This window comes from Falco cherrug, chromosome 3 (genome assembly GCF_023634085.1).
Source record: "Falco cherrug isolate bFalChe1 chromosome 3, bFalChe1.pri, whole genome shotgun sequence".
NCBI classification, from domain to species: domain Eukaryota; kingdom Metazoa; phylum Chordata; class Aves; order Falconiformes; family Falconidae; genus Falco; species Falco cherrug.
The window spans coordinates 12,800,302-12,822,514 of NC_073699.1; the positions used below are offsets into that span (position 1 = coordinate 12,800,302).

A 22,213-nucleotide genomic window follows, 5' to 3' on the forward strand; every position below is an offset into this window, starting at 1 on the left:
TTCTTACAATAAAGTCTGCTGTCTCCCTCTATTTCTGCAGTTATCAGCTCCCAAGTGGTTCCTTCATTTATTCCAAATTAAAGTTATATCAGACACGAGACCTTTTCTTGGATCAAATTTAGCAAGGCAAATGGAGATAAAAGTATCTACAGCAGCCATACAGCACACCAGAGCTTCAGTCAGCTGTAACCATCAAAGAACCTCTGCTCTCCAAATTCACCAGAGATGTACAGAGCAGACTGTCTATAATATCAATGGGTGACTCAACAGCACACACAGAGCAACTCCTTCAGAACTGAATTCCCCTGAGGGGGAAACATGCTTTCATCATCAAGACTATTAACTTGGGGATATTTATTCCTATTTCCCCTACATATACCTCTTCTCTGGCAGTTACACGCAGTTAATGACTTAATTAAAATAATTGCTATAGGCCTAAAGCTAAAATTTTTGTTTAATATAGGAGGAATCTCTTATGGGATACTAAATAAACATCTCCCATCACAATTTCAGATTCAGAAGACAGTTAATTAACTTCTCAACTTTCAGGCCAGTTCAACTTAGTTTTCTACAAGCAATTACTATGAGTTAAATCTTGATACTCAGGACTGATTGTGGTGGAGTGGTGGGGACAACAGAACAAGTGACATAGGAAAGGCATTGTATTTATACTGACTATATTGATTTTTTTCCTTTCTTTCACCTTAAAAGCTTTATATAGTTAAGCATTTATGTCCATTTCACTTTGATTCACATAGTTAATTTGGCTAATCTATCTTGCATTGATATGGGCAGGGCATTCTGTGGGGAATATAAGGTCAGTGGGTTGTCCTGAGAAGAACAAGTTTATGAGTATCAGCTGAAACTGGCAGAAATGAATGCTCTGGCTTTCTTGCTAACCTTTTCAATCACTCTCTTCTACTTCCGTCTAAATCAAAAGCAAACAGTCCAACTCACCATCCCAGCACGGAAACTTTCTTTGGCCCCCTCCCCGCTCACTAACCTGTTCAGCTTTCTGATGGAAGATGGAGGACATATCCAGTAACGTGCTACGTTCATCCAAGGCTGCAGCAAACGCCTTCCATTCTTGCTCCAGCTGACTAGCAATCTGTTTTATTTGCTGTGAAGCATAATGTCCAGACTCGACCAGGCGATTTGCTACTGACATGATGCGGTTTATGTTTACATACACATTCTATGGAGAAGAAAGAGGGGAAAATTAGTGGAAGTTAACAGACCACTTAAATACAGAGGTATACTTCCATAAAATTCTTCTTTATTACAGTGCTGCTTGATAGACTGCTTTTATTTGCCAGGTTTGTAAATCCCTAACTTGGGAATCTAGGTGTGTAATATAACAGCCTATCTGTATTACAAGGGAGAAGGACAACTTAAAATGACAAGGAAGTCTCAAGCTAATGTTAACAGTCAGCTTAAAGTTATATTATATGAAGACCCATTATTATAATGAAGAGGAAAAGCTAACCGTATTTTACAACCGCCTCAATAAGAATGTTTACAGACAAACATCAAGACAACGAGATGTTCAGACACACACAACAGAAAAATCAAACTATAATTAGTAAGCACTTTATCTCTACGTGGTATGCACATATGCAACATCACTCTACAAATTTCTACATAAACTTCTGAAATTTCTAAATTTTAAGTAACAAAATACAGAACTCTGAGTTCTAAAGGATTTCAACAGTTTCACATTTTATTTTCCTGCCTTTGTATTCCTCAGAGCTAGCACTGAAAACTAGACAAAGTAGGTCAAAGATCCAAAAGATTCTCTAGCATTACTCACTGATGGCTCTTAGTCACATAATTTTTAATCAAGATTTTATGGTTCATGCAAAACCAGAAACAAGAACAACTCCACCACCAAAAGGTTTCTGAGTAGCTCTTCCGGAGTTATATGCATATAATGCTGAGTTGATGCTTCTTTCAACTGGACTGACTTTCATACATCTAGAATGAAGTTCTTAGAATCACAGGATTGTTGAGGTTGGAGATCATCTAGTCCAACCCCACTGCACAAAGCAGGTTCACTCAGACAGGTTGCTCAGGGTCATGTCTAGTGGGGTTTTGAGAACTTCTAAGGATGGAGAGACTACAATCCCTCTGGGCAACCTCTTCCAGTGTTTCTCATATTTAAACGGAATTCCTTCCATTTCAGCTTGTGCCCATTACCTCTTGTTCTGTTACTGGATACCATGCAGACAAGTCTGGTTCTGTCTTCTTTACTCTCTCCCATCAGATATTTATATTTTTATATACATGAGATCCCTCCTAAGCATTCTTTTACCCAGGGTAACCGATCCCAGCTCCGTCAGCCTCTTCTTGTACAAGACAAGCATTCCATACAGGTACTTCGAGAAGAACTTGGTCATGGTGACTTCCTAGAAATGAAATGAAAGCTTTCCACATAATACTGTCCTATAGGCACATCCTGACTTCTGCATGTACACTTGGAACAACCCCAGTTCAGCCCTGTTTTGTTGACTACAGCATCCCTTTTGTTCACATCACAGCAGATCCTTTGCTTGCCAGCCTAGTCCACCACTTCTCACTTAATTGTTGGTCCTCTTCTCCCTCTCCCATCATCCTTACCCTAAAGCTCTTCTTAGCTTATCTGGCCTGCTGGCAAAGATATTTTTGCCCCACTTGGTCGAACAGCCTCTGATGTTCTGACGCTCAGAGAGAGGATCCCATGGCTGTAGAAACCAAACCCCTGTTGCCAACATCAGCTGTGTAAACAGTTTTTGACTTGCAGGATTCATCTACCCTCTCACTAGCAGGATTGGGAGGAAAACCACCTGGACTCCCATGCCCTCAACCATTGCCTCTAGAGTCACGTAGTCACAGTTGACACCTTTGAGGTCACTCCTGGCAGTATCCCTGGTGCTCACATGGAAGAGCGGTAGGGGGCAATGGTCTGAGGGCTGGACAAGCTTTAGCAGTCTTTCCACCATGTCCCATATCTGAGCCCCCAGCAAGCAGCAAATTTCCATAAAGAATGAGTCATGTTGGTAGATGGGTGTCTCTGTTCCCTGTAGAAGAGTGTCTCACATTACTCTCACTCGTCTCTTCTTTTTGGTGCTCCTGTGCGGCTCAGACTCAAATGGCACAGACGCTTTATTTGACAGCTTCCAGCTCCTCACCAGCTATCAGGTCAGTAAACCTATCCCGTAGCTGCAAATCTTCAGGTGGAGCAGAAACCTTCCTCCTTGTGCCAGAAGCCATTATCTTCCAATTTTCATCATCACAGGAGTTTCCACTTCCCAAACAGACAGGCACAGAGTCTGTCTGACCCTCCTACCTTCAGTACATTGTAGTTTGTGCTCTTGAAGCCGCAGTGTTGGAAAAGATCTGGTCAACCTCTTTCTCATTATTTCTGATGCTGTGCAGCTTGCTGACCTCCTCCTTTAGCTCCTTTACTTGATGACACAGATCCTTAATAACTGCACACCTCCTGTGGGCAAGGAAACCATTTCCCACTGCCCCAGCCTTGCAAGAGGCTGCAGACATTCCCTGCAAAGCTGCATCCTCCTTATGGAGGCTCCCTCTGGGTTGGGGCCTCTGATGTTACAGGGAGAGTCAGTCCAGCAGTAGCTGGGGACTGTGCTCTGGGGTGCATCACCACCACGGCTGAGGGCATAGATGCTGTTCTGAGCAGAGTTGCTGGCCCTTCCTGCATGAACTGCTGCGCAAACTGCTGCGTCCATTGGCTCCTTCTGTTGGCTGCACTGTTGCCTATATTCTAAAAATTTACATGTGGGACCAACCTGCCAGACACTACCACATAGAACAGTGGGGAAGAAAACAAACACACACCATTAAAATCTCAACATTCTACAGTGAAATGTTTTTCCTTGTTGTCCACACAGTGCTGTCTGGAATGCCAGCACGCAGGAAATGCCATGGAGCAGGTAGCTACCTGTCAGCAGCAGCATCACAACCCTTCCTGATCAAGGGTTGAGGAACAGAGTCCAGTAAGCGAGGGGGGACAGAACTGACTCCAACAAGCCTCAGTAAAGGCCACAGATGAACAAATGACAGAAGAACAAAACCTGACATTGCTGGAAAACTGTATGGTTATATTACTGTTGAGAGATGTGATGGGCAGCCTGTGACAAAATCTGACTATACCCCCACCAGTAAGAGAGGTCAGGGGAGAATGCTGGCAGATGAACACCCAATGCTACGTAGAAGCTGACCATCTGAGGTGGAACCATTACCCGTCGGCATCAAGTCACTGCCCAGAGCCTGACACTGACTGGCTGGAGCAAGTGTTGCAGTTTCCCCAGGTTTCACCATGCTGACTCATCTGAGTGGTAATTGGCACAGACCTCTATTAGTCCCAAGCATATGCACATATGCAAGCAGGAGCATACCTGACACAGTCTACACATCAGCTGGTCCACTTAATAAACTGAGCACAGCAGTGTCATGCTTCTCCTTCCTGCACAATATTACTTTTTCATTTTTTAGGTTATGCCACACATCTGTGCACTCCTCTTAAGCATAGCTGAACAATGGGAAGAGAACAGAACTACTATTTCCAACAAATTTTAAAAGACTAGAGAGCACTTAGGTCTATGAAATTTTATCTAGCATTAATGTGAGACTGCTAAATGAATCCATTATGTGCTCCTTACAGTGGTGTGGAAAAAGAAAGAACAAACCAAGCGTCAAAAAAGGAAAGAATAAAAGCTGTATTAGGCTGCCATTTGAACTGTTTGTATATCACAACAAAGGAATTCTGGAACATCAGTTCCACTTAGATATGAAGGACAGGGCACCATAAATGTGAAGGTAAACAAATCAAAACTGATCTGCGGTTAAAAAGCATTAATTTTCCCATGGCAATCTGGCTTCACAAGTGTGGAAGAATACCCTCTGTAGCGATATGAATATGAACGAACATACTGACCACTGAACACTTTCCAAGCTATGTATGCCACATTCCTAAAAAAAAATATAAAATCTTACCATAATCTCAACTTCCCCTCCCCCCATTATCATATCCTTCACTACCTGATATAGCTACGAAAGGTTTAAGTTTCACTATTTTAGAATGCAATGACCCAACAGAGACAGATTTAGTTATGAAGGAAAAGAATCTCAAATAGCAACTCACTATAATTAGACTGTCTTTAACTGATCCTTGAAGGTTAACAAATTTTATTCAATCTTCTAAGAGGGTGGGCAGGTCCACTGTCATTATTATATGACAAATGCATATTTTGTGCACTGCTCGAGAAGTGCTGTTCTAAGTAAGCTGGTGCTCATTCCCCAGGGACTGACATCTTACTCATTGCATGGATTTACATCCTGATATTATTTAAGAAGCAACAGCTATCAGACAGTAACTGTTAAAAGACTTATTCAGCCATCTCATTTACATCATGTGTATCTGCATGAAACATCTGCAGCTTCTAAATGTGTATCAAGCGTCTAAAAAGTGAAAGGGTAAAGTGATACTGCATTTCTTTCATTGTGTAACACATAACTTGTAAAAAAAAATAAAAAAGGAACAATCCAAGTTATTGCATTCCAGTATGTGCAGTAAGTACACAGATGTACTTAGTAAAATTATTTTCTCTCACAACGCCCTTTAACCAGAAGCTCAGAAGAGACCTTACAACGTCTGGAAAGCTCCTCATTGCAGAATTATTCCCTAAAGGGAGCATACATATAAAAAAGTATTGCTCAGCAAGGCAATAGCTCAGCAGCCTAACACTGTTGAGCCATAGTGCACTGTGTCATTCCTTGGTGTGTGCTTGAAATGCAAGTACACAGGGGGAAAAACAGGTGACAGCTTAACTGAACTTCTATCATACTCAATGCAAAATTAAGCTGGCAGATGCCCCGAAGTTTCTATTTTATTTCCTGATTTTTGCAGACCCATTTATAATAGGTTTGTTTAGGTCTAATGTTTCAAACAGTAGTTTTCTGACAGAGAGATAATTAAGCATTCAGTGTTAAGTAACCACCTCAGTGACATGGTCCATAAGTGTCATAACTGGCACCTCTATACAGACTAGAGTGAGTTTGAACTATTCATCTGTGATGGAAATATTTTGGCAACAGAATTTCCAAATCATCTGCCACTTCACACAAGACAAAGTGTAGCATTAATGTATGAAATAACACCTATGTATTTTATGTTTTAAATGTTTTCTAACATCTCTTCTATTCTCACTCTTATACCAACAGTAAAACTCTCAGCCTGGCAATCCAAACTTCAAAGACAAGGGCTGCAGAACAACTAAAGGTATCACCTGACCTCTTCCCTTGAAAAAAATACAGTAAACAAACTCAGCAACATCCAGACTACAATTAAGGAAAGTGTTTAACCTGTTCGTCAACTACAAGGATCCTAAAAATATTCTGAAATAACTATTTAACCATTGCTATCAACCCTGGAACCAGTGAAATACAATTTCACTCTTAACTTTCTCCTAATTTATCATCTCTCTTTTCCATGTATTTGATGGTGGACCTTGGGAATCTTACAGCAAGACCATATAGTCCAACACCAACATCACCACCTTTCCTCTCTTACCTTTCACTTACCTTTACTTTGCTACAGTAAATACCAGTGCCATCAGCTACTCCTTACAGCCACATTATTTTCATCTGGATGTTCCTCATTACAACATTAAGTATGGAGCTCTAAACTGCACCTAGTTCTCTAGTGGGACCAACTGAATCAAAGCAATTTCTTTAAAAATCTTAAGTTCAGCATGCCCACAAAGTATCAAGAGTGAAATGAGATTTATCTCTTCGCAGTAACACCACTGTCTCTTCCTTTGTTTCCTGATCCATCGATATGAACATACTTGTTGCTGTATTAACAACTCACCAGCTGATCGCTTTTTAAAAATCTGTTTATTTGCTTCTTCCCTCTTACGGGTCGTACATCTAGTCTATTCTATTTCATCTTGTTGACTTTGGAGTGTTCCTCAGAAGCTGGAAATAGCCTGAACTCATTTTGCTTTCTCAGTCTCTTCTCAGGTTGCTGGCATCCAGATGTGTCTAAGCATTAACTGCTCTGGCACCAGAAAGACTCCCTTACAGAAGTGCACTCAAAAAAACATCCTCCCAGTCTGACCAGGATGCGCAGCTGTGCATTCCCTGAGCTTCAAGAACATCACAAATACATGGTTTGTTTAAACTATTGTTATTCAGAACTACCAAAAAACTTCGCTGAATCCATGTTACCTATTCTACTGCTCAATGCCTATTTAGAGTCTTTATCTTGTCTATTAGGGATGTTAGATTGGTTGGACAGTTGATGGATTTTAACATTTAACTTTTATTTATTTTTACTCAACGCCATGCCTGAACAATCTATTAGTTTAAAACACCAACAATAAAACAAAAACAAAACAAAAAAAACCACCAAAAAACCCCACCAAAACCCACAAAACAGACAAGTCACCTCCAAGACAGAAGAGCTAGCTTATTACTATCACCATTCTGAAAAAAGTGTTTTGTGAAAACCCGTGAAAATCTGAAAATCAAAGCAGTCTCAGGACAAATTCACCATTCACAACCTGTGGTCTTGCTCTTCATCTGCTGAAGTTTCAGGACCCAGGGCAGTCTAGAATTCACATGGTGCTTCATTTTATCTCAAGCAACAACTCTGTACAGTTACAAAAGTATGTATTTAAATAAAAAGAATCTCAAGACTGAAACTTATCAGTAGTACAAAGGAAGAAGAGAAAGTCACACTAGCTGTCAGCTAAAGTGATTTTATCCTATCCGACCTTAATGTTTTCATATTATCAGTCCCTGTGGCTGTATTTGAGCAAGCCAAGCCAATTAAGACATCTTTGTAACTTGTAACTCTGTAAACCAAGTGATATTCAAGTTATGTTCATGTTTCTACTTTAACCTCCCAAAACTCTCACCAGTGCTCATCTCTGGCACTCTTTTTGGATTACGTTATTTGATCATTACCTCGATAAAGCGGTTTTAGTATATGCAAATAGCCTGTCCTGAGAACATTAATATAATTTAGTAATATGCTTAAAATTGACACCAGACTTTTTGGATTGTGGTTAATAAACATATCTTCAATTGATGGTCCTATCAGCCCCAAGACAAGAAGTAGTCACAACATACCCTTTAATAGCAGCCATTGCCAGCTTTCTCAAAAAAAAAAAAAAAACCAAAAAAAAAACCCCCCAAAAAACCCACCTTTTTGCCTATACCACTTTCCAATCATTTTGATTCTCACCATGCAGTGAATGGCATGGTTAAGCTGTAATGGAAACAAGGCCATTTTGTCTAGCAAGAAGAGTAGAAGAAAATATTCAAGTAAATAACATTCTCTTCCTCATCCATATTTCATGACTGCTTTTGTTTCCCTTGTGTCCGAGCAGGCGTATAGAAAATGGTAGGAAAAATGAATGGATAGACACAGAATCAGTCTCTTCCACTCCTATATGCAAGACTAATCATATAATCATGGGTACTTTGTTTTTGTAGTTCAAAAACTTGACAGATAATTTTTGTACTTCCAACTCCTATGATGCCTGATTTGCAAGCTTCTTCCTTAAAAGGCACTAAAAACTTGTTTTGAGAAGTGAAGCGTTGGTTTAGTCACCCAAAGAGGAACTTCAAGCTGAAATTGAGTATTACTTAGCTCAAATCTCAGGACTTGACAACAGCAATTTACTGTTGCTGAAGGCAGGCCTTTTAAATTGTACTGAAAAACTACCCTCATCTTTAGAGGGGAGAATCAGTGTGAGTTTTTTTCCCCCCCCAGTTAGGGAACACGGGATCTACTTGCCCTGTGAAGACACAGCCCTGACATTTATCAGTGCACAGCCTCTTCGATTCAGTAACAGCAGGTCACCTACCTACAGCTGCACATGTGAACTATCTTTCAGACCTCTTAGCCACATCAACCTGTGCGTTAAGCAATGGTAACCAAACCTATGCCCATCTCCGATGTGCATGACTGCACCTACCCAGCTTTTCTCTGGGACAGTTTCATTGCAATGTGAACAAGCTTGCGTATTAAGCTTAAGATTTTCATGAACTTATTTCTGCTACCTTGAAGTAACCACATGAGCCTATTCCATACTCAATACACAAGATTCCTAGACATATCACTTGCTAATGAGACTGCTACAAATACAGTTAAATGTTCTCCCCCCATGTATTCTTCACCTTTTTGTTTTAAAACATTTGGTTTAAATTTCCAACTACTTTTGCTGGAATACTGAAAATCAGATTGTAAAAATGGCAGAAATCCATTACAAGGAAAAAAGAATCATTTAGCGAAGCTTTTTTGTCTTTGATGTAACCAACTCCTGCTCATGAGAGGAACTAAGTAGCTTTCACAATGGTTTACATCCAGGTGGCTCATTTCTGACTGGAAGACCAGATTAAAATTTTGGCATCTCACCCAAAGGCCGTCACTCCTTCTCACCCGAGTTTGGCATAAGCAGCTGCAAAAGTTGCCCTGGTGCACCTCTTGGAAAGCCAAGCTGCTACTTGGGAAGGAAAGGGAGATGGGAAAGCCAGCTATTGACAGAGGGTAGCACCTGCTGTGAAGGGAACACGTCCCCTGCAGCAAGGCATTGGGAAAAGCAGCTGCAACATCAAATATCAGGGTTATGCTGTGAGCAAGTGCGAGAGGTTGCATTTAGCTGCCTGGGCAGCATCTGTCCTTTGAACAGCCCTTCCCCACCTAAAGTGAGCCTAAGGAAACTACCTGGAAAGTAAGGTATATTAGGGTCCCATTAGGGCCACAATGAAAAGCCTTCAAAATCTCCTGCATATAATAAATCGTATACGTTGCTGCCACTCTTCCTTCCTCTGTCCCATCCAATTAAATAAACATGCATGGTTGTAGATGGGTTAAAAGTTAAATTCCATCTCTAGTGTTAAAGCACTCACATAAGAGATCTTAAATCAACTCTGATTACTGAACAGTTACACTGACAAGAACAGTGAACAAGGAGTACCTTGTTAAGCACAGAGTATATGAGAAAAGTGCTCAGGGAGAAGCTGAACATGCTGACAAAAGTTAAGATTACTCAGTATTTTTCCGGCTAAAAGCTAATGAAAATTAAGGTGTGCCAAAATTTGATCAGTTCTCATCATTCGTTTATGTCACATTCAGTTTAATCTTTTCCTCTATAATCTGCATGTAAGGCTTTTGCCATTTAACCAAACAAACCCCAGAAAACCTGCATGTTGCTTAAATCAAAACCAGGGACTGATCATTTTGAATTTGTGTTTTTCTATTCTGTGCCAAAGAACCACTGGGGGTGGGGCAGGGGGGAGCTATGCTACAGAAACACCTCAAACAACTAAAGCTTTCTTTTCCCTTTTTGAATATTTGGACTGTGTAATTTGCCCCAAATTTAAGCTGTTCCTTGCGTGCTTCAAGAAAACATTTTATAGGCTGAGAAAAAGTCCTCTACAATTAATGCATTTGACTACTACAGGCAAAACAGAGATTAAAAAACAGAGCAGTAGGGATTATGCTACACTGCTCAAGTGCTTCCTACTGCTCAGAGTATCTGAACAGTATGGAAGCAAATAAAAAAATAAAAAAAAAAAAAGTCATCCAATTTGAAGAAAAGAGGGCAACAGTGACTAATACCAGGACAGGCTGACAGAAGAAGAATTCAGCCTCTAGAATACGAGCCCAAGAACTGCCTGGAAGCCTATCCAAAATTACTAAGTTCCAAAAGTCATGTCAATGACACCTACTGTCCTTCTGTGAACTTCCTTCTGCTCCACTTCATACGCTGAGCAATGAGCAACAACAAAATACTCCGTAAACAAGCAAATCCCCATGCCCATGGAGTGAACCTATACCTTCCAAACCTAATGGCCAAAGTAACATCCGTATATGATGTTACGTAACTTAATGACAATGTCCACCAGCATTTGCTTTACTCTTTCCAAAAAGTTCATATTGATCTTTATTTTTTTTATTATTATTTTTGCATATTTTTTTTGTTTTTGCAAACGTAGTTGAGTTGCAAAAGAAGAAAATGTAGCTTGTCTGTTCGTGTCATCTATTGGCTTAACTCTAGCTATATCATACACAAGAGCTGCCTTACTAGTCTTTCTGTTATTTCAGCAAGATGCATAACCTAGGTAAATTTACTTTGCCACTCTCCCTTTCCACAATTAGTAGTCCTCTCCTACAAAAACACCGTATAGCAAGAGTTGACTGTTTAGACTATACTTCCATTCAATTCCCATCCTTGGATTGCCAAGGTTGTTAATTTCTAACAAGACTGGTAGTGTTCTTCCTTTGCTGAGCTGACAGCCAGGGATTGGATGTAGGCCCAGACTCCCAAAGTCATTTAAACACCTCCCATCATCCTAGTGAAAAGGACCTAAAACTTGCTCGAGAATTTAGCCCCCATGTTCAGGCAGGAATTTATGAAACTGAAAATAAGCAGCTTTTACTCACTTCTGGTTGAAATCCAAATTTTTAATTGCAGCCTAATGATAGCTCATCCTAACGTGACATCTGACAAAAAAAAAAGTTTACCTCCATTCTACTGTGCCAGAAATAAGAAGCGTGTCTTCCTAAAAATATGGAAAGTTATTACACCAGGCTCAGCTGTTGATCACTGCTTCTCAGAACTTTTTGTCTAAGCTGCAATCTATTCAGAAGATCCTGAGATCTATTTCTTTCTGTATGGAGTGCTGAATTCCATATTACATGATTCTCTGGAAATTCCTACAATACTCAAAGCAGCACTCAAACACACATCCCAGGTTCTAGAAGTTTGGACGCTTATTTGAGAAGTGCTAAGGTTGTGTTGAATACTGCCATCTGTCAAAACAATTTTGTTGCTTGACCACAATAACTCTGTACTCTGCTACCCTTTATTTTCCTTCATTGTGTTTTATAATTCGTCTGCTCAAATACAAATTTGCACTACTTGAAACAGAAGGGATGATTTATGTCTATGATTTATGTATTCTACCTTAACATAGAGGAAAATAGTCAACATGTAGTGCTGTGTCAGTGCTGTTCTTACCATACAGTTCATGGCAAAGTGATTGTGCTGTGTCTGAAGCTCCATTGCGTGGGGGTGACTGGTTCCAATCTCTGTGTAGCTGTTCAGAAACAGACCTTTGTTGTGTGTGATCCAGTCAAACATCTACAAGAAAAAATTAGGGAGGAAAAAAAAAATCACTAGTTTTTTACAGCACAAATCACAGACAAGTCATGTGAGAAATCTGTGAATACAAGACAGAAAGAGTCTTAAGGCCATGTACATTTTAACTAAATCACGGCTGAAATCAGACTTTTTGGACCAAACAGCCTAGGCTGTTAAATCTTTACTATAGGGGTTTATCTCAAAAAGTTACAATAACATCATAATCCTAGAGTCATAAACTTCATTACTACAAAGAAGTCATAGTAAACTAACAGGCTTGGAGCACAGCCCTGAGTTACCGAGCTTATACGTTTTCCAGTGTCAGCATTTCATGTCGTCAGCAGCTTAGTAATTTAGAATGAAAAAGGCAACTCATGGAAATCAAATATAAATTCATTCTTGCTGATCAAGTACTTCAGCAGCAAGTTTAATATTTTTAGTTCAGAACTTTACAGCAGATTTGAAAACAACTTTTCTATTACTAAACAAATTTTTAAAACTATACATGAGCACAGATTTATACAATACATTCTTCCAGACAAGCTTAAGGATAAAGTTTAAATATGTTTGTTTAAAAAAGAAAAAAAGAATTTAACACTCAAACAAATTATACAACACCCATGAATGGAGGTACATAGGTATGTTAACAGTGGCACTGGAAGACAGTTTTCAAAGACCAAGCAGCACAGCAAAAGGCTAAGTTTATCCCCCACCTCCTACCCTCCAGCAACTGTCTTTAAAAGATTTAAAGATCTTTAAAAATATGCTGGCTAACAGAGCAATATTATTAAATCCATTATTCCACCCAGGTACATGACAAATCAAATTTAAGTTGACCATAGTGTGGAAAGGACTGTAAACAAAAGAAAAAAGTTTTAAGAGCTTAGACAACTAAGGCAGCTGATCACAAATTCCTAAGATTTTCAGTTTCTTATCTTGACTATAGTGAAGATGTGTTAAAACACTATTCAAAATAAACACTGGTCCTGCTTGTGACCACCTTTCTCTAGGTAGTTTGTCTTTGCTACAGGGCAATTCTAACCAGATTCTCTCTCACCTCACCCCTTTTTTGCCTTCTCTTCTGAACCAGCTCAGATTGCTCGTGCAAAGAGTTGTGCAAGTACTCCAAAATGAACATGTTCATTTCTCCCCATCCAATACCCTTTATTTTCCCAACAAAGATCAAGCCCTTTCTCATACCTAAATAAATCACACAGACATACATATGTATGTCTATATATATATACACATATACATAAGGAAGCCCTGAGCTATGGAATCTAATCTGACACAAGCAGTGAAATAAAGGCTGCAAGTAGATTAAGGCAAGGGCGGCTTCAATCCAAAAGTGAGTTGGGATACTACACAAACCTTCTTTTTAATCTTTTTCTGCTGGCTGGTAAGTCCCAAGTATGCTAGCTGCTGTAAACCCCCTTTTGAGGTGCCTAACGTTTCCTTGTATTTCGAAAGAAAGATACATTAATTTAATATAGAGTTATTCTTGCAATTGGGAACCTAGAAAACACAGGTAGAGTTTATGCAACCACATGGCAGGACAGAGATCAATCCCACAGTATTTCACAAGGAGTTTCCTAAAGCCTAAGTTCTGTGAGCAACTTTTAGATGAGCTGAATACCATATGAGCACCATCAAAATATATTTTATATAAAGAATAATTAATGCTGTAATTAAGTGGCTGAAAGGTTGCTAAAAAGCATTTTGGGCCTGAAAGAGCAATACTAGACCAACGGTTTGTTATTTTCTAAATAATTCTATAACTCTAAATGCACTTGACCAGATTTTTTCCAACTCTTTACATGCCCCTACTATTTTCAGTTACACCAATTCTGTAAACACTTTAAATGGTACTTTTAAAAAAGTATTTCTTTTCTAAACACATCAGAAAACATCAAGAGTAGTGTAAAGAAAGTCCCTGAGCTGAAATGATGAGGGTAAGGGTAAGTACAGGGGAAGAAAACAGAGGAGGGAGGAGGAAGTAGCAGTGGTATACATATTTGCTCTGCTTTTACTCTTCCCTATGCATCTGCTTATGATCACTGCTGCAGAGCAGGATACTGCTTTAATACAGACCTTTGGTCTCATCCAGTTCAAGCATTCTTCCATGAAATATTTTTAGAAGCCAGCCAAAGACCATACTTACCACTTGACTGCACAGTCTAGTTGCCGGAGAAAAATTCCCCACCCTTTCTTAAAGCTATTTGTTCCATGGTAACAAGCTAATAACAAGTGATTGCAAAACCATTCTATATGAAAATAGATCTTAATTGAGCTCATCTAAAAGTGATCTGCTTGCCTCATTTCCTCTTCAAATTCCATGACAATCAAGAGCTTTCTTATTTGAAGGGGCTGGTTAGTTTGAAATGTTGTGAGATCACCCAGTCCCCTGTTAATGACATATGCACTGTCAAAAGAGATACATCAGTTTTTAGCCTGGGACTTTAAATACTGCATCAATGAAGCAGTTCCCCATGTCAGACTCTTCAGACTTTGTTGACTGCCTGTCACTCAAATCCCAAGGGTCGCTCCAAAGGAGACTGACGTAGCCCTTATACATCTGTATTTATAGTGTACAGCACTCTTCTTCACTTGATGGATACAAAAGCTTCTGTCTAGAATAAAAACTTACCAAAGCAAAAGTCACTACCACTTAATTTTCTTCGGTGACAGCTACCTGTGTTCTTTACAACACAGAGCTACTACTCCATCCCTTTTACTCCAGAAGACTGAGTCATTCTCAATGAAGAAATCCTTCATTTCTCATTAAAAGTTTAGTGATCAACTATAAAGACAAAAATTACTATTTGCAGTTACCCTTGGTACTTCTTTCAAGTTTGTCAAGCAGTGCCCATTTATACTCCCCTCCCCCAACCCCATACCTTCTCAGCATCCTGCTCAAACAGCCTGAGCTGAAAACATTGGTCCAATTTCAATTTCCGTACATGCCACATCTGATGCAGATGCTGCCGTGTTGAGTGCAGCCTGTCCAGCATGGTGGATACTTTGGGTAAAAGGTTCTGTAAGTCTGCATTCCCTGACCCAGAGTTCTTTTTGGGAAAGCTGTCACTGCTCTGTATCCGCTGGAGCAGCTTTTGTCCTTCCACATCAAGGTCCTCGATAGGGGCCTTAATGACTTTCTTTTTTAATTGTGAATGCTCCTCTATCATATTACGAGCACCTTCCAGGTCCTGAGGCATTTCCTTTTTTGACAATATATCTTGCAGTTCCTCCAGTCTGGACAGCATATGGGTTGCATTGCTAATGTAGTCCTCAAAGGCAACTCTGATTTCTATCCACTCCTCATGGTTGTACTCCAAACAGCCATCAAATTCTGGGGTTAGCTGAGAAGGATCAACTACTTTGGTAAGGCCTTCCAGAGACACCATATTTGTCTAAAAGACAAAAATTAAAATTAAAAAATGCTGTTAGTAAAATGAGTTTGAAGTTTTCTTTCAAGTTTTTGTTTTGCCCTTTCTAAGAGTTGATAATTTTGTTCGTGAAGTCCATGTGACTTAACTTTTCAAATATCAATTCTGATCTGTCTCCCTGTCTTGCAGGTATTTCCCCAAATAAGAAAAAACTTTATTTCCTTCCTGCTTCACTAACCTTAAGGAGAAAACAGCAACCACTCCTTTGACTACTGTTTTGATTAAGTTTTGACTTTGAGTCTTGTAAAGCAGCAGGAGGGTAACAGCAAGGTTCGGTTGGCTGCTTTCCTCTGAATGCTGGTGATATCACAGTTACTACAATGCAGACGAAGACAACAAACAGACGAAACCTAATTTCTTACCACTGGGGGTAAACCCCTAATTCCAGCTTTCTCTTGCTCAGAAAAAAAAATAAAATAGAATGGCAATATGCACAACTATCTAGCCAAAGTACATTAAAAAACCCACACTCCCTCTAACACCACAGGCCTTATGTACCCCTCCTCTCATCTAGAACGTAATTTATCTGAGAGTTTTCAAGGTGCTGATCAGTGGTGAGGACACGTAAAACCATGAAATACATGTAAATTAGTATCCCATAGGGGAAATTACCTCAAACTCAAACTTGGAGCTGCCAAAGTTAGTCCTCTGTTTCTGCCAGAAATTGTCTGGCTTGATTATCAGTGCAACATGAATACAACATGGAAAGGATTCCTGTAAAATCTTCAGCAGAGGTTTTATGGAGTCCCATTTTGACCCACGCATATCTACAATGACCGTGAATCCTCGTTTACATACTTCCTCACTGCAGAAGAAAGAAGAAAAGGTTATCAAGCAAGTGTTACAACTTCAAACACAGCACTCTGCTGCACCACACTGCCTAACGAACGTGGCCTCCTCAGCTAAGTGTAACACCCTAGGGCAGGGGTCCTCAAAGTACGGCCTGCAGGCCATATACGGCCCCCCAGGGTCCTCAATCTGCCTGCTGGTATTTACAGACCCCCCCCACCCCCACCCCCAGCCAGGGGTTGGGGGGGGTGGGAACCAAGCAGCCGCAGATGACTGCCTGCCACTTTATCCACACGCCAGCCCCCTGGTTAAAAAGTTTGAGGACCCCTACCCTAGGGTCTCACTATTGACTAGCTGACACATACAACTCATGAACCTCTCAGGAAGTTTCTCTCCCCCTTCCCTGCCCAACTCCTTGAGGGTGATAGCTTTACACTTGTTACTGATTTGATAATCTGTCTTTATCTCCTCTTTCATTTTCATCATTTATATTCACGATGATTCATCTTCTGGTCTTGTTTCTCCTTCACCTTATACACACATTAAACACACCATTTACTGAAGCAGCAATATGCAATTCATTTACAATTGACTCTTCAGAACGCACCCACACTTTACTGATAACAATATTTATGCCTTTCTAATGACTGAGGGGATCCTCTAAAAGACAGAAGATGGCATACTGTTCTTACCTACCAGTTCTGCAACATTTGCAAACTGTCTCAGATTTAGTCCCATATTATCTGAGAGTTAAAGACTCTGTAGAGGGAAAAACACCCTTTATTGACAGTTCCTTCTGCAACAGGATCAATTTGTGGATAGATAATGGATAGGAAAGCATTTTATGGATGTAAATAAAACCACATCAACCTGTTTCTACTAAATTTGCGCTCAGTTTTGCTGTCCAAAAGTTGACAGATCTTACATCCAAACTCCTTGATAACTCTTCTGATAATGACAGATTTAATTTCTTTTCATCAATACCTTTTGCACACTTAGTACTTGGCACTGATCAAATGCGGCAACTACCACCAACACCAGATACCTTGATTTTGTTCCAGCAGAAGTGGATACATGACCTTCTTAACACGGAAGGGGAAAGTATTTCAAAACCAATGCATCATAGCTAATGGGCTATCAAAAGGCACCAAATGTCCATTGTTTGAGTATGAGTCCCTTTCAGTGATGTGACTAACATAAATGCAATTCTGGAATTCTCGTGGAGAGGTTTTTACATGTGTCCAAGAAGGGAAGCTTCACTGGCATACTTTACACAGTCTCACTGGCAACACTATAAAAACATGAGTTATGACTGATACAGGACAGCAAAGGAGCTTTTGAAAGAAGTGATAATAAAGGTTCTTTAGAAAAGAAATCTTTATAAAAGTTTAAAAAGTTCATTAAAGTGTTTTTTTTTTAAAAAAAAAGCCAAAAAACCAAAACCCCAAAACCAAACAACCACCATTTAAAAAAGGAGTTTATCACAATAGATGCTGGCTGTCCCACCTGCCCATGGGAATGCCCAAAACCGCAATGGTAGCAGGAAATACATTAAAATTCACTAGCCTGGCATACTCGTAGGCTACAGCATATGATTTTCTGATCATGATGAAAATGTTTTCTAACAGCCTCACAGGATTAAAGCACAAAAGGGACTAGTGTTTTAAAGAGACACCCATTACTGAAAAGCTCATGCTATTACACGAGTGCTGCTCAGTCCATCCCTATCCTACCACAGAAACTGGGCATCACATGAGGAAGAGTGCTTGCCTCTAATTCACAAGGCATACATCTACTAAGGTGTACAAAGCAGCCCCTCATCACGTGATACAATGCAGATGTGTTGCCCCATCATATGGCCCCATCATCTGACAAAAGATGAATCTCTTTTGGCCAAGGATCACAAAAATTTCTCGAGGAGGCTTTAGTCAGCCAAGGTCACCTGTTTGGTAAACCTGAACTACACAGTACCTGGTCCAGTCAGCACTGGTGACAAGCTTCCTGATATTTTTATATCAGATAAATTTTTAAATTAGTAAAACTGTGAGACTGAATCACCTTAAGTGTTTAGAACTCTTGCCAAACAACTGATACCTCTGAATCTTCACCTACATGGAGTAACAGTACTGCAGTAACTAACAGATCACATGTTTGGGGCTATTTGTACCAATTGGAACTTAGTAATTAGCAAGAGTTGCACGATCCATCCCTAAAACATGTCTCGTATGAAAACGAGTCTTGTATTTAACAAAGCTCCCTTAATTCTCAAAGCTTTGTGATGCTTACAAAGCTATAAAATCTGCACTAACTTTCTTTTAATTTTAAATCTATTGATGCTAAACTAGCATACATCTTTTACCAGAGAATCACTGTATTTTGCCAGATTATCTCTAGAAAACTCTTTTGGGCATATTTTGATGCACATTTATCTACTAGCTTTTTCAGTTACTTGAAGCTCTAGAGGGCTAGAATACATCTCAAACATTCAAATATGAAGTCAAATTATTTCAGAAGTAAAAGTCTCAAGCCTTCTCCCTGTTCTCCTTCCTTTACCTCCCCCAAATCCCCCAGTTAACTTAAAAAAAAAAAAAAGTACTAAACACTCCTACACTTCAAAGTTAAATAAAGACTAGAATAACTGAGTTATCAACCAATGCTTTTAAGGAAGGCCATACACACTATCAACTACATGTCTTGAAGTTATTTTTATGAAACCACATCTGTAAATCTGAAAGTGACATCTGATTACATCAGGTGCAGAGACAACTGCCTATAAATTAACACATTACAGAAATATGGAAGATACTGCATTCAGGGATGTTGTCCAAGCGACTTTTTTCACCTGTAGTGACAACTTCTTCTTGATGTCATAGGCAAATGTATTCAAGCAGAGTCAGCATTATTCCAGTCTGCACCAAATGCAAGCAGATTCTGATATGGACCTCAAGTCAGGGTCTTACAATCATTTTTGTCCGCAATTCAGTTACTACTATGAATAAAGATCTATGTGAACAAACTTTTTTACATATATATAATACATAACTTTTTATATATAAATATATGTATATATGTATGCCTATATAAACACACACACATACACAACTAGCACTGGATTTGACTCCTGCCGATTTATTTGAATAACACATTCTAATTCATATCTTCAATTGCTGATAATACAATGATATCAGTACTTTCACAGATCTCTTCACAGGTTTATCTGAGACCTGTACAAGCAATGTTACATATACTTCTTGTGGTTATTCCTGTGCTATACCAGGACAGTATAACTTACCTAATACAAGTAACAGGACAGTTGTGCTGACCTCACTCCACACCGGGTATATTTTGAATGATGACCAGCATGTTTCTAATTACGTGCTTTAGGTCTCTTCCAAAAAGCAGTTTGAAAACACTAACTGAAAGAACTTGGTATAAATTTGTGCATTTTCTTACCTTGTTCAGTCTTCTGTCTTGTGGATATACTGCAACATAACCCATTTGTTTCATTTTATAGCCTCAGAGCTTACCAGACCATCACTTACCTAGGAATACAAGCTAGGTATGAAATTAGCCTTCTAAGGTCTTCTTGCCGTATTCTGTCATGATTACTACGCGCTGGAAACGTTAGAATGGGACCTCCACGCTTATCTCTGCCACCTGAAAAATTAAACATGTTAAAAGACCCCACACCTAACACCATTCTTGTTTGCAAAAACTAGTCTTCAGAATACTTTTTGAAAACTTAAGTCCTACATTGTTTCATGAATATCCACTCAAAAAAAGAAATTATTTCAAATTAAATGCCAACACTGTCATTTAGAGACCAGCTTAAAATTTAATTTTGGGAGTATCAATCAGCATATTGTCGTAATTCCCTCAATAAGGAAGGAACTGTCAAAAAAAATGGAAACAAAGAATAACCATAGCATTACACTTAGAAATTACAGTCACATTGAAGTTTCACTGGCAGTGTGAGATCTCCAGCAATGGTGCTTTGTTAAGTGTTTAATTTTTGAATCAGCAATTGTACAGATTAAATTTACATAGACAGTTATGCTACTTTATAGGCAAGTATTTAGAGGATACCCAGCATTAACTTCCATACTAGCACAGAGTTTAGGTATATAGTATTTCACACCCAATGCATATAGCAGATGAGTAGATGAATACTATTCAGGCATTTACTTTATATTTTTACCCTGTTCTGACGTGCAGATTCTGAACTGTCAGTTTATAATTTTTCATCCTGTTAGCAACGCAGGAAATTCTGAATCCACTTAATACATAAGGCAAAAAATCTGCCTTTGAGTAGTTCCACTTAAGTGTATTCCTTATTCATTAGACTGCACTGACTTACCGTCGATGAACATTAAAAAGCAATCTTATATCCAACCCCTTGCTGGTGACAACAAAATGTTGCTATTACTAAATGCTAAATTCAAGGCAGTAGGTTGTCTTTATTAACACTTGTATAATAGCACACACATTTTTACAAGCTAAATTTCACATATATGTTCTCAACCACAGATGTGTGGACTGTTACATCCTGCCCCATGGAAATGCAGAAAAACACTATCCTCTGTCCTGAACGATTTCTCATTGCAAATCAGCTCCTCATTGCAAATCCATGCTACTAAGGAGTAGTTAGTTTTTGGGTTTGTTTTGTTGTTTGGTTTTTTTAAATTACTTACAAAGGAAGGCCAAAAGCAAAGGAATAAAAGTAGTCACTCAAAATTTCATCGCTAGCCTCCCCACGAGTCTGGCTGTGCTTGCCAAACACCAGCCTAGCTGTCGAGGTATCCAGGGATTGTCTGCGCTGGATATATTCCCCATGAGGCACCAAATGAAACTCAGAAGAGGCAAAAGCAGTTTTGAATTTCTGTCAAGCTGTTATGCCAGAAACCTAAACTTGAAAGGAAATGCATGTTCTTATCTTCCATGACCCTCTTAAGTGGGACATGAGATTAAAACCAACTAAGTTGCCTCTCCACATTAGAATGAGACAAGTCTGACCTTGACCACATTGACCCACTTGCCAAGAAAAGAGCTTTGAGGATTTTTACATAGCAAGTGACAGGTTAAAAGCTAGACAGAAGACACAAAAGAGAGGAAAGATAAACGACCAAGAATCTAACAGCCCAGGCCTCCCCTCACCTCCAGAGCAATTGCTGGCCTCCAAAGCTACCAAATTTAGCCGAAAGCCTGCCGCAGTTCCTAACGCTCTCCTCAGGGCACTGCAGGCCATCAACTGCAGGCCTCAAAAACTTACATTTCAACTGGTAAACACTACTGACTCCAACCCCACAGAAAACATGCTGGATTGCTCAGGGGAGGAATTTTTCTTTAAAAAAGCTGCAGCTAGCAGCAAAGAGCATGCACTGAATTGTCTTTATTACTCTCTAAACATTTTGAACAAACGCCTTGTTCCAGAAAGTCACCTCAGATCAGGCCTCTAGGCCTTTCCCACACAGTAACCCCTATCGTGACATGGCAAAGGAAAGAAATCCATGCTATGTAAGCCATTTTGGATGGCACTTCAGTTGGCTTCTAGCTCCACATACACCACAGAGAAAACCCATTTTTTAAGTATGGTGCTTAAATTTCTGATAAATCATATCCTGATTTTTTAATATGTTGAGACAAAAATCTGTCATGCAAATTTCAGGTGTAGATGAGTAATGAAGATATTAATACAGCCTGGATTTTTGGTGAAAAGAATTTCACTATCCAGTCTTAAAACCAGGCACCAAAATTGCAAATATTAAGCAAAAACGTCCCGAAGACTCAGTTTTTTTTCATCAGCTATATTGAAAGCTT

At 39.4% G+C, this 22,213-nt stretch overlaps 1 protein-coding gene across 5 annotated transcripts in view; it reads right to left on the reverse strand.

Annotated features, from left to right (window-relative positions):
* TRIO (trio Rho guanine nucleotide exchange factor) overlaps positions 1 to 22,213 on the reverse strand; it is a 255,684-nt gene that overhangs the window by 154,624 nt on the left and 78,847 nt on the right. For all 5 annotated transcript variants that reach the window (XR_008731238.1, XM_055704044.1, XM_055704043.1 and 2 more), the window contains exons 3-7: positions 19,939 to 20,053; positions 16,220 to 16,412; positions 15,059 to 15,571; positions 12,039 to 12,161; positions 1,004 to 1,195 (exon numbers count right to left, since the gene is read on the reverse strand). Coding sequence is in view for 4 of the 5 variants with exons in the window: in XM_055704044.1 (XP_055560019.1) it covers positions 1,004 to 1,195; positions 12,039 to 12,161; positions 15,059 to 15,571; positions 16,220 to 16,412; positions 19,939 to 20,053 (1,136 nt within the window). In the remaining variant the exon portion in view is untranslated. The remainder of the gene's footprint in view (positions 1 to 1,003; positions 1,196 to 12,038; positions 12,162 to 15,058; positions 15,572 to 16,219; positions 16,413 to 19,938; positions 20,054 to 22,213) is intronic.